General features: G+C 51.4%; 3 protein-coding genes across 3 annotated transcripts in view; 2 read left to right on the top strand and 1 right to left on the bottom strand.

Moving 5' to 3' along the window:
• Positions 1–7: 7 nt before the first annotated feature.
• Positions 8–1,998, bottom strand: CSUI_002105 (uncharacterized protein). The gene has a single exon (XM_068062307.1). It carries the CDS (start codon positions 703–705, stop codon positions 526–528), a length of 180 nt encoding a protein of 59 aa, XP_067925727.1. The 5' UTR covers positions 706–1,998; the 3' UTR covers positions 8–525.
• A 13-nt stretch (positions 1,999–2,011) lies between these two features.
• CSUI_002104 (signal recognition particle protein srp54) lies at positions 2,012–13,088 on the top strand. Its single transcript, XM_068062306.1, has 12 exons — positions 2,012–3,223; positions 3,612–4,007; positions 4,653–4,806; positions 5,322–5,460; positions 6,224–6,479; positions 6,931–7,079; positions 7,578–7,678; positions 8,786–8,943; positions 9,580–9,694; positions 10,764–10,869; positions 11,602–11,773; positions 12,700–13,088. Exons 1-12 carry the CDS (start codon positions 3,146–3,148, stop codon positions 12,796–12,798), a joined length of 1,923 nt encoding a protein of 640 aa, XP_067925726.1. The 5' UTR covers positions 2,012–3,145; the 3' UTR covers positions 12,799–13,088.
• Positions 13,089–15,900: 2,812 nt separating this feature from the next.
• The window catches only part of CSUI_002103 (uncharacterized protein), a 7,346-nt gene continuing 995 nt past the window's right edge, over positions 15,901–22,251 (top strand). The window contains exon 1 of the mRNA XM_068062305.1: positions 15,901–22,251. This exon is cut by the window's right edge and continues 995 nt beyond it. Coding sequence (XP_067925725.1) covers positions 17,719–19,851 — 2,133 coding nt within the window. The 5' untranslated portion in view covers positions 15,901–17,718 and the 3' untranslated portion in view covers positions 19,852–22,251.

Genomic DNA, 22,251 nt, shown 5'->3' with positions numbered 1-22,251 from the left:
TCACCCGTAACCGATATCGTTCTCGACTTCTGTCCAAGATACACATGGTGAGGGCTTAAAGAATAGATCTCTTGCCCCTATGTCATCTGCTAGTAAACGGTATGTCGGCCGCATGTCCCGCAAGGCTTGTGTACGACGCAGGTAGGTTTTGCGATTTCCTCACCAGCCTGCCCTGAGTGATGGCAATGGACGCGAAGGTGGGCAGAGGTCATTGGTAAGGGAAGCAAACTCAGTTCTAGAGACTGAGACGCGGGGCAAAGAGCGGGTTTTGAACGGACTTGACTTGTGACCTGACCCGGCAACGAGTCTCCCCTTTGGTTGCAGACGCCGCTACCCCAAGCCTCAAAGCGAGAACCGAAACAGGACCTCCGTCCGTCCTTGAAAACTGTGTTGGTTATACACTCAGCTCACCTTAGCTGCACTGTTCAGTCAGCCAGACTCAGCGCTCCGGCTCGCCTTCAAACTGGCGCCTGTACAAGGATACGACCACCCCCTTCAGCAGCTATGCGAGCTAAGCGTTGACCGCTATCGCCTCAAGAGTCCCCAGGGCCGCTCATTTTCGACGCGGTCTCTCCTGTAAGTGGTTGTCGGTCCCCGTCCGCGCTGCGGGGGGCGTGCACAGAACTGTGGGCGGCCCGCGTCCCAAAACACCACATATTTGATTGTTCTGCAAGGGGATCTGCCACTACCAGCAGTGGTAAACATGGAGGACCGGCGGTCATCACAAGAGCAAAGTGCATATTCAGATGTGCAGTGAATGAAGTTTGAAAAGACTTTCAAGATTCCTCACGAAACTTACACAACTGCTCCAGCCCCGGGAAGGGATTTTGTCCAATTCCCACGACGGACAGGCTGCTGCCTGTGGGATGTAGACCGAGGAAGGTGGAATCTCATCAGTACGGATTTCATCTACGACCTGCTCCCAAGAAGACAGATGATTTTCTGGCGTCTTGTCGCCCGAATCATGGGAGTTGCCTTGGACCGCGGAGCGATGTGGTCCACTTGCAGGTATGATGATGCATGTCTATCCTTTTTGTCACGCGCAGAACACTGCTCCAACGAAGTAGCTCTCTGGTCCATATTTCAGGCAATACACCGGCCCGCGTCGCGAGATGCACAGCGCGAGTCTGCGGGTCTCCTCGCGAAGGGACTGAAAATTCGATTGCCGAGGTGACGACGAAGCATACAGCCGTGATTTGAGCGCTAGCACCATACTGAAACCCTCAAGGTGTGTTCTCACTGACCCAGGGAACTCTCGTAGTCGTCCGTAGCACCTGTGTTCAGCCGTAGTCCATGACCGCAGATTACAGCTTACACGGACTTGAACGCGTGAAAGCGGTGAACCAGGGCTCGCGTCACATATTGCCGTTGTGTAGTTTCGCCGGAAATGCACCCAGCCACTCCGGCTATAGAGCTGCAAACGGAGACCTCATCGGACCGCGGGGCTTTTCACCCCTCACAGCTTAGATTCCGGGTCGCTGCGGGCCTGCAGGAGAAAGGCAACGGGAGAGGCGTTACGGGCGCGCCGCCGGATCACCAAGGAGACACCATAGAAGGTGACTGTCACTTGTCCGCGAAGGAGCTTTGTGGGTGCGGGAAAAAAGGCAGTACCCCACGTGTCGCTCACAGCCGGACACGAAACCCGCTGGACTCCGAAGCGAAGTCCCTGGATCGAAAGCGAAATGGAAGGGGGTACCTACCACTGGAGCCAAAGTTCTTCAGAGACCCTTAATTCGCAGCACGGTAGTAGAGCTCGACCTTCCTTCCCCGACCAAAGTAGCTCGTACCCTACCGCAACTGCATTTCCAGATGCAACCACACTTCTCGCAGCGATACGAAAAGGAGGCGAACCCCGGAAAACTGTTCTCTAACGGGTGAAGTACCGGTGAGAGGCTCCAGCCTCTCACCAGTGCATGCGTGAGGAAAAAAGGTCTCCCCTGGTGTTCGGAAAGCGTAAACTTCCGTTGCGCGCCTCGTCTCAGGCCACGTGGTTATCGCTTTTACCGTAGTCCTCTTTCTGCCGCTTTCTAGTGACTCATATGTGCGCTAGGGGTCGGATCTTCTGGTGCTTTGGTTGGCCACTTCATCGGGACGCTCTTTCTTCACGTTCTGTTTGCATGCACAGTCAGAGAACCGACTTTCGCATCGCGCTATTTTGTGACTTTTCCTTGTCTTCCCCATCCATGTATTGACTTGGTTAGGCTTTCCAAGTGTTCTCGACGTCCGTGGCGATCACGCAGTCCACTGGGATACTGGAGTATTCGTGAAACTGGGTGGATCAGTAAATGGAGGCAAGTGGCTAGGCCCGCCGACGTCTCTTTCCGAAGTTCATGTCCGGAAGGGTGAGGTTGTTTTCTCCGTCTCTGGTTATATCTCCTGACCTTTTAGCGCCGACTTTGCTCTTCTGTGCCAGTCAGACGCCCCCGGACCCCTGCCTATTCTCTTCTTGAAGCGCTGCGGATACGAGGCTGGGATGCAGCCGCTGCTCGCCCACTTGCTATTGTCGCATTCGTGCAATAGCTCGTTTGCCGAGGGAAGCTATAGGCGCAACTTACGAGTCTGGCGGTCCGTGAGGCCGCCGGTTCTTTGGGTGGTCAGCCTTGTCTCAGCGGCCCGCAGTTCCTCTGGCCCGGGGTGTACGCTGGGTCCGTCGCACCATTTCCGTTTGATCCCGTCTGACATTCGCCTCTTCTGAGGTCTCGAGTAGGCGCGCCGTACATAGTCAGCACTCACTTTCGGTGGTCTTCGTCATTCTCTCTCTCCTGTGCCTCTTGGCTTTTCCTTTTCATTTGCTTTGTCGCTAGCTTAAGGCTCCTGACTGAGCCGAGAGGGTGATCGCTCGCTGTCTCAAGGTTCATGACTGGTCCGATAGCGCGACCGCTTCTCTCCTACTCAGTTGCGCTGCCACATAATTGACTCTCGCTCCACCCTGGCGAGTCTTCGCTGAACTTCACAAGACTGCGGAGTTTCTATTCTGGTGTCTTGTCCTCTTCAAGAGGACCTGTGCCTCTCCCCGCTACTGCGTCCCCGTGTATTTTGCACCAGGCAACTTTTCCGCGCTCCTTCTTCTCTCCGCGCTCACAGCAGGTGCCGTGTTTCCTCTGATCTTGGTTGTGAACCTCTGGCCATTCCCGGTTCATCCAAGATGGTGCTGGCGGAACTAGGTGCCCAGATCAGCGGCGCTCTGCGCCGATTACATACTGCGACCGTTGTTGACGAGCAGGTAAGCAAGTAGAGCTCTCTTTTGTTGCCGGTGCTGTGCCTGGCGGTCAAGCTAATTTCGAAGGGTGCCGAGCGTCTTTGAGAAGCCTTGTCTGGGTAATTTCAGTGGACCGCGGGGGAGACCCTGCGTTTGCAGTGCTGTGTGCTCTTATCCACGTCTCTCAGTTTCAGCGCCTACCCGTTCTTGTGCCTGAGCTTAGCCTCCCGGGAGGGTAGAGGAGTGGCAGGAGAGTGGACATGATCGGTATGACTCTCGTCGTTTGTAACCAGTCTGGTGTTCCGCCGTCTGTAAGGACACTCCCGTTTTCCCTTTCTTTGAGTTCTTCTCTGCTTCTCTTCTTTTGTTTTGTCCTTTCCTTCGTTTTTCTCTTCGCGGGGCTTGCCCACAGGTTGTACAGGAATGCGTTATGACTGTCTGTCGCGCCCTACTCCAAGCTGATGTCCACGTCCGCGTGGTTCAGCAGTTCAAAAGTGCAGTTACGAAGAGTATCAACTCTCAGCTTCGTTCCTCTTCTCAATCGGCCCAAGCGTCCTCTTCGTCTTCGTCTGCCCCTTCGGCGTCTGCCAAGAAGGGAGCGGCCGCCGGGGGTGCCCGGGCAGGAGCCCCAGCGGCGAGTGGAGGATCAGGTGGAGGAGGAAGCCGTCCTGGGCTCAAAGTCGATGCAACTACAGGGACGGCGACAACAGGAGGAGCGGGTGCGGCAGCTGGTGACCGTGATACCTTCCAAGAGATCAATACCCGAGCTGCCGCTGTGGGGGTCAATTCTCGCAAAATCATTCAGAAGGTGAGCGGCAGTACGGCGTCGGTTTTCTCGGACAGGAAAGAAGTCAGGCATCACACGTGTATATAGAGATGCCCTGCCTTCGGACAGGGTAGACCGTCATTTACTTGGAGTTCCTTGTCAGGGGTGTGGTTGGAGTAATGAATGGCAGAAGCTCTGTTAATCCACTTTGCCTTCAGGTGTGCATGTGTCAATGGAAGCCATGTCGGTGTCGGTGTTCCCTGGTTTCTTCCCGCGTCGTTTTTTGTGCACTCGGTGGTCGTGGTTTTCCTCGTTGTGGGGTAGAGGATCGACCTTCCGATCAGATGTCTCCGAGTATTTCTAGCGTCCTTTGTTAGGGGTTCCGCACCTGATAATGCATTCGTTTTCCTGCAAGGAGTCTGTATGCCCGCGCCTTTTGTATCGCTTTTGAAATGTCTAGTTCGTTATACCTCGTAGCCTGGACATGCGTTACTTCTTCTTTCCGGACTTTCAGAGTCTGATTTGCCGAGCGTGTACTTTCACGTAAGAGACTCTTGAGTGTTAAAATCGGAAGTTTAGAGGAGGTAAAGGCTCGTAGCTCATTCTTAAAGGTCATATAACTTTCGGTTGCTTGCTCAAGCGTTCTGCATCCGTGGGCTTCTGACTCTCCTGGCTTGTCTCTCTCAGTGTGTCGTCTCCGAGTTAGTGGCAATGCTCACTCCAGAGCGGGAGCCGTACGTCCCCGTAAAAGGAAAGACGAACGTTATTATGTTTGTAGGGCTACAAGGAAGCGGGAAGACAACTACATGCACGAAGTTTGCTCACTATTACCAGCGGAAAGGTACGGAGTTTTTACTCGTCTCCAGTCTCACTGCTCCCTCCTGTGTTTCTGTCTACGCATACACACAGGAGAGTCTGTGTATATGCACGATAACACCTTTTATTGTGATTTGGAGGTGTCAGACGACTAGGCCACAGACGTGTCGTTTATGGTCGGGTGTTTGTACGCTTCAGCACGCAACATGGTACTCGATCACTACGAGACATGCGGCGGCTCGGATTCGAAGCTGAAGCTTCACCGAAGCGAGGTCTGGCACCGTGTGAAGGGGCTTAGCAGATACTGCTTGCAGTTTTCTTGTTAGTTTTGTTGTTTGTGCTCCGGGCTATTTACTTCAGCATTACCCTGTATTGTTTTCGACTTTCCGTCGCCGATCTCCCGCCGTCTGTCAGTCTATTTCTATATCTGTGTTCACAAATCTGTCGGTAGTCAGAAATTCTCTTTGGTTTTCATAGCATGTCATGTCATGCTTTCGTTTTGCTCTTTTTCTCTTTGTGTCTATCCCGCTTTCTCTCCAGGCTGGCGCGTGGCCCTTGTATGTGCTGATACATTCCGTGCCGGCGCCTTCGACCAGCTCAAGCAGAATGCAACTAAAGTTCGTATTCCCTTCTATGGCAGGCACGTCTTCGACTTCGAGAAAGATTGGAATGTCTGCTTGTCTGTTTAGGGTCCCTGCTACTATTGAGTTGGAACGACACAGTCAACAACTTCCGAGAAATCAGGAGTAGCATCTACAGTTGCATGCGCAACGCATGCAATGCACAGACCTACCGTGAATCAGGGGGATCATCGGGTCCTGCATAGCTATGCAATATTTACGCGATCATATCTGTTCGGATTGAGAGACGAGGCCCGGGCATGCATGGAAACTCAAGCCTGGTGAACTCAGGTGGTTTGTGTTCGCGTTGTAATATCTGTTGTCTGTGTGTCTCATTGCCGCAGATCTCGGTATTTAGTTAGGACAGCGTCCATCGATTGTGCTTTCTCTATAGCTATTGGAGGTACACGTTGGCAGACATCCGTAAAAACCTGCTTGATGCCGGTGTGTCCATGGGGGGTATGCCTGTACTCTTTTTCAACTTTTGTTTCGTGTAGCGACATGCTGTGCGCAGCGGAGGCTTGCTATTTCGTCCTTTTGTACTTCTGCCGGCGGCCGCCCTCTTTTCAACATTTCGAGCTCTTCCTCTCTTGTCTCCGTCCTTTTCCTTCTTCCTGTGATGTTTCTTTCCTCGTTGAAGTCTCTGTGCCCGTATACGACCCAGGGTGGAGGGCGCTTGAGAATCCTACGTGGAAGCTTTTGAAAGAAGAAGGTCGATAGCGCAGCTCTCTTTGAAGTCGCAGGACGTTGTTATAGAGTGCTTCAACATGCTTTTCCCGCCTGTCTTCCTTTGGCGTCTTTTTCCTTTCTGCTTCTTCCGAGGAGACATGTTGTTGTCCTAGATAGTAGACAGCAATCCCTAGTGAGTTGTGATAGGGATTTCGTTTTGTTCGGTTACGAATTCTTTTCCTTGTTTTTGTTCTGTAGTTACACTGAAGCGGATCCCGTGAAGATAGCAGAGGAAGGTGTAGACCAGTTTCGCAAAGAGAAGTACGATATGATCATTCTTGATACCTCAGGACGGCATAAGCAGGAGGCGGCTCTCTTCGATGAAATGAAGCAAGTCGCTGAGGCTGTGGTAAGAAGTCCGACACGCGTTTATACGTCATCACGGAAAAACTCTATCTCGCTCAAGCGAATGCACGTACACCTTCTCAGTATACCTACCTGCATGTGGGTACGTGTGACTTGGTATATATACACCTGCGAGAGTGCCGGCACATAACTCTATGTCGACCATACCTTCACGGGGTGACAGGTGTTTGTAGTTTCGTGCCTACTTTCATACAAATGGTATCGCAACATTCTGTGGGGCGTACACTAGGTATGCAGGAGGCCATCCGTGGCAACTTGCCTGTTCCCTGTCCTTTTCGTGTTGCGGTCGGGTTGCCGCGCCTCTTGCATTTGTATTTACAGGAGAATTACTCTCTCTTCATTGCCTTGAGGTACACGTTCACGTGTCTCAAAGCGTGTACACACTGGAGAGAAGCACCTGTTGGCTTGACCGGTGTCTGATCTTGTCTTCTCAGAATCCCGATGACATCGTCTTTGTGATGGATAGTCACATTGGACAGGCTTGCTTAGAGCAAGCCCAAGCCTTCAGCGACAGCGTATCTGTAGGGAGTGTTATCGTCACGAAGCTGGATGGCCATGCCAAGGGTGGAGGAGCTCTGTCTGCGTAAGTTTCCTTCATTTCCGTTCGAGGGCCTAGAATAAACAATCAGTGTCTTTCCCCAGTGTAGTTTTCAGTACATTCTCCACGATGAGCGGAAGAGCTTTTCCTCGTATGTTTATATGTATGCTTTAGGGTGGGCTCGTGCATATTGTGTAAGCGTGTGCGTGTGTTCGTTTATCTATCCATCTGCCTGTCGACCTGTCAATCATCCTGAATGAGTGTGTGTAAGTTGACAGACGCCTTTGCTGTCCTGGTTGTGCACCCGTTTTGTTACCACCTCGTTCTTGTCTACATTGTCTGTCCGATCTGTTTTTCTTTTTTGTCTCGACGACTTTGAGCCGGATCTTGCACATATATTTGCTTTGTTTTCTTATCTATCTTTTCATTTTCCTGTCGCAACTAGAGACTCTCTTGATGTCTTATCTGGTTCTTCTTTCTTTAGTCGTTTACACTCGTACTTAGAGTGTGTTTCGCTTTCCGAGTGTTTGCTTTCTCCTTCAGGGTGGCAGCTACGGGAGCGCCGATTATCTTCCTCGGGTCAGGCGAGCACTTTGATGACTTTGAATCGTTCTCTGCCAATTCCTTCGTTTCTAGGCTCCTAGGTAATCATCGGACACCTCTCCTTCTGTTTCATGTCCTTGCTTGCCGTCTCTCTTTTTCCACAGAGGCATTCGTGTGTCTTCGTAGACTGCGCTTTACCACCACATGGTGTGCATTGAGTAAGGAGTATCTCATTCATCGTCGGGTGTTGAGGTGAAGGAGACTTGGTCGTTACCCTGAACCGCTTCTCTTTATTTCTTTATTGTTTCGTTCTGCACGTGCATGGCTTGCGAACTATCAGAGCGAGCCTTTGACATCGAATTCCTGTTGGCTATGTTGGTAATTCTTGGCAAGGTGGACTGGATGTCTTTACTCTTCATGGGTGTAGTGCCGCCATGGTATTTCATGTTCTTTGCTGAGTATGTAAGTTGCAGTTTAGGTAGCCCTGCTTATTCCTTCTTGTGCAGAACGAGACGTCTCTCTCGCTTTCTCTTTCACTTTTCACCTTCATGAGATACACGGAAGCGCCAGATTCTAACCCTCTACCTAATTAGTTTCCATCTGCTGGACGACATCGGAGAATGCTACTCTTTCCACACGAGGAGAAAATTTCCAACAACTAGTTTTTTTCCTCTTCTCTTATATCTCAGTTGCCGCAGCACATCGTAGACTTCTATCTCTAAAGCGCAACCCGGATTCGGAATCGACTGTGTGAACTGGACGCTTTCAAATGTCATACCGAACCGTCTCTCCCACCCAAGTTACAATTGCCGTTAAAGCATTGAGGGGTTGGTTGTCTTTTGCCTTTTTCTGTCTCCCTGTCTCCATAATATCTGTGCTGCAAACGTTTCTGAGAGGTATTCGTCTTTTTTCTCCTGAGGCAGACTCCCAAGCATATTATCATCGGGATCCTTCTGTCAACTTCGATTTCGTTTCTTCCTTTCGAGTGGGGACGTATGGTTCTATGGATGGATCTTCTGTACCTCTCTTTTCAAGGGAGGAGTTTCGCCTGCGCATCTAGTGCTAGCTCGGTTGCTTCACTACTTCAAACGGCCTTTTCATTCTATTGTTGTCTGCATCCAAAGTGTCGCTGTGTCGCGGCTGAAGAAATACGCTTGACTATGACAGGCAGAGATTGTGTTCCCTGTTTCGGTCTACTTCCTCTTCAGGTCTGGGAGATGTAGGAGGACTCTTCAGTACTTTGAAAGAGATGGTGGATGTCGAGAAACAAACAGAGCTGATGGAAAGACTCACCAAGGGAAAGTTTACCTTGGAAGACATGGCAGATCAGTTCAGGAATGTTCTCAAGATGGGGCCTATCAGCAAAGTAAGTCGGGCGTGCTTTTGCCCACTGTAAGGACGTGGCTAACTTTGATTGAATCTCTAGGGCTCCAATCCATCCATGTGTTTCTATGCAGTTGTCTACAAATTCTGCTTCTTTTTGCGTCCTCGTTTTTTTCTTGCTTATGTATCCATATATCTATATATATGTGTATATTCCTACGTGTATTGCTGTGTTAATCACAGACGCTACATGAGGCGTGCGCGTGTTCTGTGTATATGGTGACTAAGAGTCCATAGGTATTCAGTATTTGCCGCTATTCTTAGTTGCCTTAGTTGTATGAAGACATTGTGGACGTTTACATCCGTAGTAAAGCAAGAACATTCGTAGGCCACGTACATAATGCCGTTACTCTTACTGTTTCTCTTCTGTACAGAGGAAAAGATATGTTTTTTCTTGGATTCATAGAAAGGTTTCATGTGTGCTTAGATACACGTACGGGGGCTGCCGCCAGCTGTGTGTATGTGAATGCTTTGATACACGAGTACGGTTACTATCTGTGTGCGAGAATTGGGGTTTCTCTGTCGTAGTAGTTTCTTCTCTATCTTCAAGATCTTGTATGGAGATTTCTTGCATCTGTTAATGTGCTTGTGCGTGTCTTAAACTGTTCGGCGCTATCAGGTAATGAGTATGATACCAGGGATCGGAAGCAACTTAATCTCTAAGGGACAGGAACAGGCAGGTGTTCAGAGAATCAAGCGGTTTCTTTGTATAATGGATTCTATGACCGATGAAGGTAAGGGCATCCACTAAATGTCAGCGATGACGAGAGCAAATGGTAACTTTTTTCTTTCACAGGAGAACGCTGTCGGCCACTCTTCGGGCGTTTTTTATTCCGCTTTGCCAGGGGAGCGTGAGGACGACTCGGATAACGCAGTGGAATGCTCCCTGGTTCTGCTCTTTTTCTTTTCAGTTCATGCCGATGTGCGAGGGTTAATCTATTCATCATTGTCAGGTGTACGTACTCTAAGACACCGTGTATATAGATTGTTCGTCACTTGGACGTGCTGCTGAGCCGCAGCAGTCCTTGGCAGTCTTTGCTAGTTGTAAAGAAGTGAAAGTGGTGGCTGTATCAGTGGGTGTCTTCTTCTGCTGTAGCGGCTTCCAAACAGGCACTCGACATGAGAAAATCTCGGTATGGTCAGCTTACCTTCTTTTCCCTTACCTTCTCGAGAGAGTGAATAGTTTGATCACCCTTCTTCTACTCCATAACTGCACTCTTAAGCGAGAGAACAAGCGTCACATCCACGCGCTCGTCATCGTGTAGCAATCTATCGATTTCTTCTTCCGGATGTAGTGTGAGCAAGGTATACTGGAATACCAGGAGCCTGGTCTTCTTTTCGGAAGGATCGCTGATCGTAGTTGACCAGCGGGGTTTTCCCCATATTTTTTCTTACTGTAACGTGTCGTCGCCGTTTTATGAGGGAATGGGAAGGAGATGTTGGGAGGACGTCGTTCGTCTGTCTCTTCGTCCCGGGCCTCCCAGGAGAGCAGGGGCATTCGGCTTATATTCGGTAGCATGCTCCCCCTGTGTGTGATACTTTGTATCACGTTCTAAAGAGATCATCCCTGCATCCAAGTGAGAACCAAGTCTTGGTAGCAGAGTAACAATTTGTGGGTTTGGTTTCCGGCTAGTACTTTCATTCCAATCGCCGATCCTTCAGTTCGGCTAAACTCTTCGGTGAATAGGTCGCGTGCTGGGGGTGAGTGGAGTGTCTTTCAAAAAGAAGAAACCCAGTCTTCCGGTGTCCAAAGTAGTCGATACGGGTCTCTTTATTTATGTCTCTCGTGTGCTTGTTCTCCAGAGTTGAAATGTGAAAAGCAGATGACAGATTCACGCATTATTCGGGTAGCTCAGGGCTCCGGGACATCTATCGAGGAGGTTCGTATACTCCTGGAGCAGCACAAACAGTAAGAAGACCAATCACAGTTTCGTTAGTGTTTGGGTCCTGATTTCTAAGCCACCACGGGGAGCATTTCATGGCTTTTTCTTGCGTTTCAGCTTGTATATCCACAGAGAGAATACCCTGTCTTTCTTGTTACTCAAAAATGTATTCATTGTTCGAACCGGCAGTCATCAGTTCTTTAATGGTCTTCTGTTTCTTTTGGTTACATTCGAGCGAGGTGTGTGAAAAGGAAGGCCCTTTGGTATCAGTGACACTTCTCCCGTGTCACACGGGACGTCATTGTTTATTTGAGCAGACCGAGCAATCCTAACGCGGTTCTCGTAGCTGTGCCTAGGAAGGATGATCCAAAGGAATGTCTGTTAGTGGTGGTGAAGTCGTCGATCAACAATGTTTCTATGTTGACCCAGGTGATCTCGGCCCTTTCGTATCTTTCTCTTCAGAGTATATCTAAGGTTTTTTCCTAACCTTAATGTATCTGAGGTCAGTGAGGTTATTTAGCCTATGTTTTCTATTCGATGTGAGGTCACTCGGAGAGGCGCCTTATTTTTTTTTTAAACATAGAAAACATGTACTACTTACTTAGAACAGGGGTTGCCCGGATCAACACTACTATGTTGTGCGTGCGTGGATATTGTAATGTGTGTAGAGATACATAGAGCGAGTGCCGGCGTGGATGGGATGAACGCCGAGGCTCTTCTGTCCTGTTTCTTTACCTCTTTCTCTCTCGTATATATAGGTTTAGCAAGATGGTAGGGAAGATGGGTAAAATAGGGTTAACGAAAGAAGGAACGCTTCAAAATCTCATGAGGAATCCTCAGCAAATGATGAGCAAAGTACAGAATATGATGGACCCCCGCATCCTGAGGCAACTTGGTGGTGCAGGCAACATGGTCAATCTTATCAAAGAGGTACATACTACCTGGCTGCTCTCTTCCTTGTCTCCTGGCTCTTCGTGCTTCCCACTTCGTTTCTCTGTTCTCTGCGTGTTTTCTCTCTCTACGACGTCTGTCTCAAATTCTTTCTATTCTTGCGATCTTCCCATCGCCTTCCGGACTTCCTTCCTGTGTCTTCTATCTGGACATCCGGCCTTTGTTGTGATCTCTCCCGCGTGTCTTTGCTGTCTTCCTCCCTCCCTCCCTCCCTCTGGCATACTATTATTCTCCGTTCTCCTTCACAAGGATATGCGGTACCTACATTGGGAGACAGACGTCTCGTTCTCGTGAACCTGGCTTACCATGACGCTTTCCTTCCTTAGCAGACACAGCCAGTAGGGATTCCCCTCCCCCGCTTGCGACTTCGTCTGTCATGCCTCAAACGACCTCTGTCTCGGTGTCCTATGCGCGTGCTATGTGCCCTTCTGCGGCAGGAAGTGTTCAGGGTGTATCCAAAGAAGACTAAAGCATGGCGCCGATAAGCGAAGCGTTCGTTATGTTTCATAGCAGCGGGTTTCTGTGGACAAGCCTCACTGTCTCTATATTGTTTTTGTTCTTACCTTCATGATACTATTGTACTTTGCACATTGGTGTCTTTGTTTCTTGCTCTTTTTTGTTCCTCTCGGTCGGGTCATCTTCTGCTGGGGAGTTTCAATGTTTGTTTCCTTGTTTGCGAATCCTTCCCGTGGCCGAGCTAGCTAATACTCGCGGGGAGGAAGCTTACACCCTTTTTCATTCTGCAGTCTGCTTCGCGAGCTGACAGGTCCCCTCAGTCTCACCTCTAGTTTCTTTGTGGGTGTTACAAGCCACGAAGGTCTGAATGTGGCGAGAAATTCTTCTCTGTTTTTTGCTTCTGATCTTCTTGGCCAGTGGTGGTGCGTGTGTTGTGCGTTCGTTTGCAGCTTCAGTCCAAGGAGGGAATGGAAAATATGCAGGAGATGATGCGACAGATGAGCATGGGTGGAGGAGGCTTTCCTGGTATGGGAGGAGGCCGTCGATGACTTTGAAAAGAAAGATCTCCAGGGAATAAATGAGTTACGCTGTCTTTGAAGGGGCACTCTGAGTGCAGTTGTCCTTTCCGTTCAGACTCGAACGGGTTTTCCGACAGTTCATCGTTTCTTTTTCCTCTTGATCAGCAGATCCCCTGAGGAGATGTCACGCTCACGGTCACTAGACGTCTGAAGGTCGTTCTAGCGCGTCTCTGGTTGATGGCGATGATGAGAAGGGGTGTACGTACATACCACTGCTTCTTTGTATCCCGGCAAACTCTTGGAGTCCACACGGCGGAGGAACTTACAGTGATGGAGAAAAGTAAAGATCTCTTTGTTCTTACTGTCTTACAGCATTGCGGGGAAGTGCTGCCTGTGCCGTCTCCTGCATTTGAATCTGTGGAGGTTTTCTGGGCGTGTCATGAGGAGTTGAAGGAAGCATTCGCGCACTTGTGTCAGGAGTAACAGAGCAACTTTGTCAATCCACCAGGATATTCAGTCCTTGTGGGAATTCACGTGCTTCCTGTGCCCGGTTCTGTCAAGCAAGTTGTGTGGAATCCGAGAGACAAGGAGTGGAGAAGCTTTTTCAAGAGACCGAAACCTGCTGTTGCATGGGTGGCGTGGCGTGTGTCTGACGTTTCCGAATGGGAGGAATAAGGTTGACGGGGGCAGCGGTAATGTTGACACTTGGAGTGGGACACGGAGTTCCGTGTTCTCAGTAGAACCTTCTCCCGAAGACAAGGCTGTCTCCGTCTCCCGGGGCTCCTTCCGTAATTTCGCACTTTGTTTCCTCTCCGCTGCGTCATAAATTCACTCCGCGAAGTGAAAGAGAAAATATCCTCGGTTTTCGTGGGGGTGGATGCTTTCTCGTGTAACGGCAGAAGGGTGGGGGTTTTGTACGGAGCGCTGCAGGAACCTCTGGCCAGGAACGCACTTTCTTACACGAAGTGGCTGTTTAGGTTTTTATGCTTAGACGCCTTTTCCGACGCTTCGCTGTCCTGTCTTCTTCCGACTACCGTGTCGTTCCCCGACGTAGTGAATTTCTCGTGCAGCTGTCTAGATCTTTTTTTTTGCTCGCTCTTTCTTTTCGAACGACATCTCAGCCTAATAGTAGCAGCGTTGATCGGGGAGTTACGCACCCCGACTGTTTGTCTCCTGCCGTAGAATTCACAAGGGGGGTTACCGTGTGAGTCAAAGGCATCCCTTTGTCAATAGGGTGATTCGTGGGCAAGACTAGCAAGGGCAGGAGAGTTTTTTTGTTGTCTTCCCTTAGACTAGTTAGGTGTCTTCCTTCCGGCTTCCAGGTGTCGAGGGTTGGAAATCCGGGCATCGAACATGAATGAAGAGGGCTGAACGATAACAAGCAAGAGCAGCATAGGAAAGTGTAGTAGCATTTCTCCCGTCGTTATTCGTTGTCGCCTCCTCCCTCGCCTTGGCAGTCTGTTAGTCATCTTCTCCTGGTTAGTAGTGACGTCGCGTCTCGTTCCGCGCGAGAGCGGGGTGTCCTTGGTGCTCGTTGATCCGCCTGCGTGTTCAGCGTTGCGCGTTACCACACTTTCTGTTGGTTTTTTTTGCAAGACAAGGACTGTCAGACTTCATGTACTGTTGCTAAGGTAAACCCTGTGCGGTTCTTACTCCGGGTAGCATCTCCGGCTGGTAGCCCGGAGAGAGGAGTGTCAGGCGCGGCCGACAGCGACCAATCGTTACTACCGTTTTTCTTCTATGCGAAGCGAGATAGGCAGATTCGGATGTGGACGTCTCGTTCTTTCCCAGCGAGGAGCCAGAGTCGGAGAGACCCCAGAATTAGGCATGTCTCGGCTCAGATCTCAAAAGGTTGAAACGCAGACATGGACTTCTCCAACACCCGCCGGTATACCCAGGCAGGAACTGCTTACTACTGAGAACAACACAGTGGCGAGAACAGTTTTTTTGTAGCTACTCCTGAAAAGCTGTTGACGCTTTCGGCCCGTGTGCCTACGGAGGAAAACACAACCGTGCAGTCTTCCGCAGACTGAAGACTGCCGTCGGAAGTCTGTGAAAGACTGCCGAGTGCCGACGGATATTCAGTATTTCTATCATCGGTGCACGAATAAACCGCAGAGGAATATGGTGCTGGTCCCACTTCAATTGTCTTCCTCCTGTCGAAGCGCCACAGTGCATTCGGCTCTAGTGCCTGCCTCGGCCGAACTCCACTGCAACCTATGGCAAGACTTTTGGTGAAAGCTGTCGTCGGCGTCAGTGAAGTGCCATCTGATCAGTGGCATGGCCCTGGCGACACTAATCTGTACTCGTGCCGTTCCCCTAGAAGATAAAACGCTTCGCGACCCCGGTGCGGTTCGAGAATGGCATGCTGCGCTTGGACAGCCATTCTAGTGGGGAAAGAAAGGCTGTCACGAACTGACGGGGATTCCCGGGGTCGCAGTCCACTTGTCTGTAGTGTCTGTTCCCCATGGAGACTGCATTAAGGACACTGTTAAGAATCGTTGACACGTACAAGTATACAACATTCTAGAGTCAGACTTCACCTCCGCACGTGGCCGCCCACGAAGGTGTCCAGCCGGACCTAAACCAACAGCAGCGAGTTCCAACGCGAAACCAGATCCTCGCGTCCTCAGATCTGCCATTCGGAGGACATGGACCAGCAAGAGCAGACAGAAGTGCAGCGCACACTTGCAACTCGGTACAACGCCTAGGTGAGCAGGCATCCGGCGAGCGGGCACCCAACCACACTTACAAATCTAGCAAGATGCAACAAGGGGAACCCTGTAGCTTTCCGTCTTCGTTCCTTCAACAGGCTCGCCAGCTGGGCCACTCATGTTGAGCTGCCAGTCCGGGAGAGCAGTAACGAGGGAATCGAGGTGAGGCAGAAGCGCAACAGCATCGCACTAGACAGAGCGCAGAGCGTTTCGAAACCCTCGGGCACGAACAATCCCTTCAGTTAAGACGACTGAGACATACAGTATCGTCCCTTGCTGTATACACACAGCTCACCATGTCCGCACACGTGCGAAGGCGGGCTCCCGCCTTATATGCGGAATTTTTCTGCATGAGGCGGACCGCAGTGGGGAGTTTCTCTTTCTGGGTTCAGCTCCTCTTCTGTTCGAGCCCACTTCCGCAATTCGGTTGTCCTTTCTGCTTATTCGTTCACTCCGCCCTTCACGTGAGATTCCGCAGCTCCCAAGTGTCTTGTCATTTTCAATGAAGGAAGGCGAGGAAGTCTCGCTCCGAACTATTCCGACTGGGCGGCAAGAAGAGTCGTCTGTAGCGAGCGGCTGAGACAACAAGCTCACCGGGTCCTTTCTGTGCTCACAAAGGTGAGCGTCTTCCGGAATTCACGGAAGGCGAGTCCCCCGGATGAAAGCAGAAGGACTGCGAAGTGAATGCAAGACTGGCTGAGTTGCTCGCTCCGTGCCTGGAATGTGGCCAGCGGTCCCCGGCTCCCTCCTACACTTTTTGCAAGCGCCGCTGTCTGACTTTGTTTCTGTTTGCAAGCTTTTCGGCGCTAATTTATTCGCTGGAAAGGGAGGGGAGAGGCGATGAGTTCACTTCAGTCACCTGTACTGTCCGTCTTCGTCTTCTGCCTTCCCGCGGAGGATTCCGCTTTCTTTCGCGTTTTCACTGTGTCTCTTTCCACCTTCCGGAAGAAGTGCCCAACACCCCGACCACTCTTTCGTCTTCTCTCAGCGCGTTGTCACTGTGTTTTTTCTTCGCCTGTTCCATCTGTTTTTTCTACTGCTGCTTGCTAGGTCTGCAAGTTTCAGGTGTCCGGCCGGACCAGCCGGCTATTACCTGGGGCGCGAAGCAGCATGTCACAGATTCTGCACTCACTCGTCTGTTGATGCTCTTCTTCACGCGGTTCGCTCTGCGTATGCCTTTTTCTTCGCCTGAACTCTCAGCTTTCCAGCTTGTAGTTTTCTGTCGCATGGTCACTTTTTCCAAACTTTCTGCCGGACACTCTCGCCGCTCACCGTGCTTTTCACCGTGAAGCACCGTGAAGGAGGGCTCTGGGCTTTCCGGTGTTTTTTCTTTGGTCCTTGGGAGGAGTTTTCTGTAAGCCCCTTTTACATTGCTGCAAAGCGTATTTCCTGGTTAGTGCCGTGGGAGTTGGCGGGGTGTGAAGCCCCTCTTACTGCGTAGCGCAGCTCTGGCCTTTTGTCCCGTGTAGGCGCCGCTCAAGAAACCTGTTTCAGTTCGCTACAGATGGATTTTTTGCTGGATTTTCCCTTCAACTTACGGTCTTTTCTGAAGACCCTCTTGCGTGTTTGCGATTGGCAACTGTTATTTTGTTGAGATAATACGAGAATCCTGAGGTTCCTCTGCAGCCTACTGCTACAAACAGGCCGCCGTAACTCTGCACAGGGTTTTTTGCGTTGAGGCTTTTCCTTTTCGTTTTATGCGCGTTTCTCTGTGAATATCACGTGCCGTATCTGGCTCGCTGAATTCGTCTTCTGCCTCGCATGATCGTGGTCATCCATTAGCGGCTGACCGGTCACGAGCGTGTGGTTCTTAGGCAAAATCCGTGTATCATCTGAGTGTTTCTCTGCCCTTCAAAGCAAGCGTGAAACGGCCATTTCTGGGGGCAACAGATCAAGGCGAGGTGTCTTATCAACGCGTCTGAGACTTGCATATTTCTTCTACGGTTTCCCACTTTTTCGGCTTTGCCAGTGTTACATGTAACTTGAGTGTATCTTGTACTTTCAGTCGGGCTGCCGCCCTTGTATGTACAGTTTTTCATTTAAGCGTGCGAACTCCTTTCATGATCTTTCCTCGTAGCTACTGTAAACATTCCTAGGACGAGAGGGGGGAAGCAGTTCGTTGCTTGACTTTCGGTCGCGTCAGCATCTTCGAACATTGAGCCTTCGTCGCGGCTAAACTCGCGCGGAGGAATATCTGACGTGCCGGGGGTCTTGGCTGCGGTTCTGAGTACGGAAGATGGAATCACAGCACGGCAAAACGGTGCAGCGGAGGGGTCTGTCGCACGCAAACCGAGCGGCGCCGTATCCCTGTCCACCTCTGGCAACTGACTCTCAGTCTCATGGTTTCGCGGCGCACCAGCACCGGCACCGTGACAGCGGTCCGTACGGTGTTCATGCACCTCGGGATGAGCTCACTTCGCGAATACCTGCAGCAGGTTGCGCGTCTGTGGATCCCGCCGCTGTCGCTTCTTCCTCGTTCTCGAATGATCTTCCGACATCTTTCGAGGCTGGACAGCACGAGGGGATGCTCGCTGAAGATGGTGCAGAGCGTGGCGTGGGCGTTTGTGGTTCTGCTGAATCCAGTGCTGTAGGCAGTGAATCTACAGTCGGCAACACGGGTCCTAGAGCGGACACTGCTTCATGCTCTAGTGACGATCGTGTTCAAGAATCTAGAGAAAGTTCGGCCGGGCTGCCCCAGGTCCCTCGAACGGTCTCTTCGGGAGAGAAGGGTTCAGTACGCGAACCACAGGAGCGTATCTTATCGTTCAAGGAGAACGGACAAGTCGGAGATGATGGGCAAGGACAAGACTGCGTCGCCGATGTTTCTGCATCTGACCGTCAGTGCGTATCTCCTTCCGAGAGTCTCTCTGTTAGTTCACCGTCTTCTGATCCCCCTTCTACATCTCCTGCGGCCTGTCGTATTTCACGGTCCCCGGATAGGGGAACATCTCGCACGTTGGGTGCGACAACCCGGCAGGAAGAGGCAGTACCTGCCTCTGCTGCGCCATCTGTACCACACGTTCCTGTAGATCCTGGTGACACTTCTTCTATGTCCCCGGTTCTTCTACCGTCTTCGCCGCACGAGATTGCACCTCCATCGGAGTTTTTGGAGCCGCCGGTGACTTCTTCTGCTGCCGCAGGCGGGGAGGAGGAAGACTGTGTCCTGCTTCCCCCTCCCCTCTCTCCCACCTCCGCACGGTTCTCTCCGGAGGATGCCGAAGAACTTCGGCGCCTTTTGTTGCTTGAGAGAAAGATGCATTCGGCATCAGTACCCCTTCTTCCTCGGGGTGTGGGACAACGATCGCGCCGCGCTTCTCGATTGCTACGCGGGTGGGGGGGGCACGAGGGAGAGGAACTATCTCACAAACCTAGCGACGCAGAGGAGAGGAGGAGGGCCGTGTTGTCTTCGTCTCCATCCGTCTCAATGCTCTCTTGTTCTTCCCCGGTGTCGGTTTCCCCCGCCTCAGCCCAACCCCGGTCTGCATTCACAGGTAAAAGTTATTCGGGAGCCGGAAGTGGGACGTCAGGAGGACTTTTGACAGACCTCGACATTGCAAGGCTCCTCAGTCGCCGTCTTCGAATCACATGTGCACGTGCCAATAAAAAGGGAGGTGGTGGAGCAGGAGGGCCTCCAGGTCCTCCTTCGCCTCCTGCGAGCGCTGGCCCGCAGTCTGGACAACAGCAGCAACCGCACAGTAGTAGTAATAGTGGCAGTACTGGTGGGGGCGGAGGGGGTTTGCATGTGGTGGTTCCTAATGTCTGTGGTACTAGGGTCAGCTTGTTCTCGGACCGGATGGTCATGAAGAAGGGCAACGTAGACGTGGGAACAGAGGTCGCCAACAGTAGCATGGGAATAGCCGGAGGCGGCTTGGGCTGGGGGGGTCGTGGGGGAGGCCGCAAGCGGAAACGTGCGGCGGCTCTGCTGGATCAGCTGCAGATCTTGCGATGTGTGAATTGTGGAGAAATCGCAAGAGGAGGATACAAATTTGGAGATTACGTTATTTGCAGGTGCTGTGGCGAGAATAACTTCGCTGTTGTCCAGGAATGGAGCCCAGGAGCCGAAAGAAGTTTGCTGCTTGGGGCTGGGGGGGGTGGTGGTGCGGTCAACGAAACGCTTCATCGTTATCATCATCACCATCACCAAAGTATGATAGGGAATGGAGGCAGGTGTAAAAGGGAACTTGAGCGAGAAGAAAGAGAGGAGTGTGAGGTAGAGCAAGAGCAAGATAGGGGTGGGGAACCACAACTCATGGCCGCTGATGAGTCCAGTGAGGAGGAAGAAGATTCGGCACAGGGAGTCATTTTCCAACCCTTCGGGGGCGGGGATCGAGTTATGAAGGAAAGAGCACGGATCATGAGAGGTCTTTAGGACCAAAGCGACAGCAACAAGTCGAGTCGGAGGGGATGGAAGCAGAGGATGGGAAGTGCAGAGACGATCAACACGAGCGGTTTGGGGGGGTAGCCACAAGTGCTTGGCGGTGAGCGACAGGGGTTATACAGGTTTGTGCATTGTAATCAGGCAGGAGCCTTCTATATGGTGGAAGCCATATGAAGCAAGAGCACAAGTGAGGGGACAAAAGTCTCATGTCAGGGTTGCTTTGCAGTCGGAGTTCAACACGCTACCCATATTTCGAGATAATCAGTACGTCAACCAGCTTCGTGCTTGGGGGTGTCTTCACGTAGAGCCTTGCTTGTATGCGGCAGGTTCGTTCCTGTTCCGCGGCGGTGTCTCTTTCTTTCCTTTTTTTGTGACAAGGAAGCAGGGGAGATCGGTAGCAGGCGACAATAGGTCGTGGGCACGACTCACACACCAGCAGGGAAAACGAGGGCCGGCGAGGGTCAGTGTTCTTTGAGGAAAGCGTTCTTTTTGTCTAGGTTCAGATTGCTTCGTAGCGGGTGGGGTGGTCTTCAGCGTGGTTGCTGGAGGGTTTCTTTGTAGTTGGCACGCGTGCTCTCACGGATCAGCAGAAAAAGTGGCCCTGGAAGCGTTGATGGCTTCGGGCCGATGACGGAGAACAGGCACAGAATATGCGAGCCAGGGAGATTTTGAGTGTGTAAGGAGGACACCCCTTTGTTTCGTCCACATCATATTCACCCTTGTGGCACGGGAAGTGAGATCATCTGTACACGGCTGTACTCGAGCGGAAAGAAGAGCGTTGTCTGTTGAGGTCGAGTGAGTGAGCTGTCTGTACCAGCCCTGCGATCTCATATCTGATTCCTACGCCGTCAATGTCTCTGGGGGTCCTCTCGAAGGGGGGGAAGGACCGAGTGTTCAAGAGAAGGGAGAAGGCATCCCTTGATGTTTTCTTACCTGCGACAGACGTCTCGTACGTCTTTGGAAATATTGGGGGCACCGGATCGTGCGGAGGGTCCAGTGGTGTTCGGAGAGGGGAGGAGGTGTATGCGCGATAAGTTCGAAAGTGGAAGAGGAGGACGTCTTTGATGAAAAGGAGATTTTGAAGATCAAGGAGGTGAGTAGCCTTTGTCTCTGTGTCCCTGTATCTCTTCGCGGAAGCGGCCCCGAACTCGAGTTCGGCAGGCACAAAGAATAGTGCTGGGGGAGGGCCTGAGGAGCATGAAAATCAAGCTTGCGAAGCTTTTATGCGTTTTCCGTTCCGTCCGACTTGCGCGTTGCGGTTGCTTTTTGATCAAGACCGTTTAGCTGTGTGGACAGGAGTGGAGACGAGATATAGTTGGACACAGAAGACTTATCTCCTCTCTCTCCTCTTTTCTGGTCTCGTTCGTCTGAAGTGGTGTGAGCACAACCCTCTCCAAGAACGTCCCAGTTTAGCCCTGGCGGTGGGGTGAGTGGCGGGGCATCTCAGGGCTCTCAGCTGGAGGCTCTTCACGTTCACTTGATGTAGTCGTGCTCAAAGGAGAGGCGGATGTATTGAAGAAAGGTCTGTGACAGAGACAACGCAAGCTGGGTCAGAGAGCGAAAATCAGAGGCATATTACCGGATTTCAAGGTGTGAAGTTGGCGCGTGTGAATGAGGAGTCTCTTTTTCCGTGGAAAAAGACCTAAACGGAGCGTGCTAACCAGCAGCAGGCTGCCAGTTGACGCTTTGCTCGTCTCAGTCTTCTCTGTTGTCCGGAGTTCCGTGCACACCAGTTTGCATGTACATTCTTCGGACTCTTGTCTCCTCGGTAACATGGTGATCTTCCAATGTAGCAGTAGAGCGAGTGCGAAGAGTGACTGTCTCGGCAAGACCTGTTCATTGGTCGCAGGTTTACTTTACGTTCGTTTTTCCGGATGAAACCAAGCACACTCTGCCGGCCGTCGGTATAATCCTTTCTGTGTTTGCAACAAAGGTGAACATGTTCGGAGGGATGATTTCTCCGGAAGTGTCTGGGTGTCGGTTGCTTGAGAACTGCACTGNNGGGGGGGGGGGCAGGCAGGCAGGCAGGGGAAGTTTGCGGCATCGAGCTGGTTCTCCGCATGTAGAAACGTGCAGTTGTTTTCTAGGGTCTTTTCGTGAGCCAACGATCAGCTGTTACGAATGGGTGATTGTGGGGTGTAGAGAATCGAGACGGACCGAACAACTGAAGCACATGTCTCGAGACGAGTAAATGGGTGTCGCCTGCCTTACGGGGGGTCCTGTTGTATAGGCGTGGTCTAGTCGCATTCGCACGTCCACGCCGGCAGTCTGCAGGACAGACCACTGCCGTGTCATTTCGCGGTTGCCTCGTTTTCATCCGCGGACGTGTTTCCGAGTCAGGACGGTTTCGCGAAAACAGGAGAGCAGGTTGACTCAGCAAACAAACAGATC

Source organism: Cystoisospora suis (assembly GCF_002600585.1).
Source record: "Cystoisospora suis strain Wien I chromosome Unknown contig_877, whole genome shotgun sequence".
Classification (NCBI taxonomy): domain Eukaryota; phylum Apicomplexa; class Conoidasida; order Eucoccidiorida; family Sarcocystidae; genus Cystoisospora; species Cystoisospora suis.
The sequence above is the reverse complement of the archived record's forward strand: the minus strand, read 5'-3'. Positions and strand labels throughout refer to the sequence as shown.

Excerpts from the sequence above, each read along its gene's own strand:
- CSUI_002105 (XM_068062307.1), bottom strand. The coding sequence starts at position 705 with ATGTTTACCACTGCTGGTAGTGGCAGATCCCCTTGCAGAACAATCAAA.
- CSUI_002104 (XM_068062306.1), top strand. The coding sequence starts at position 3,146 with ATGGTGCTGGCGGAACTAGGTGCCCAGATCAGCGGCGCTCTGCGCCGA. Across the intron at positions 5,461-6,223 it reads AAAGATTGGAATGTCTGCTT|GAGACATGTTGTTGTCCTAG; the intron begins GTCTGTTTAGGG and ends GCTTCTTCCGAG. Across the intron at positions 11,774-12,699 it reads TGGTCAATCTTATCAAAGAG|CTTCAGTCCAAGGAGGGAAT; the intron begins GTACATACTACC and ends GTTCGTTTGCAG.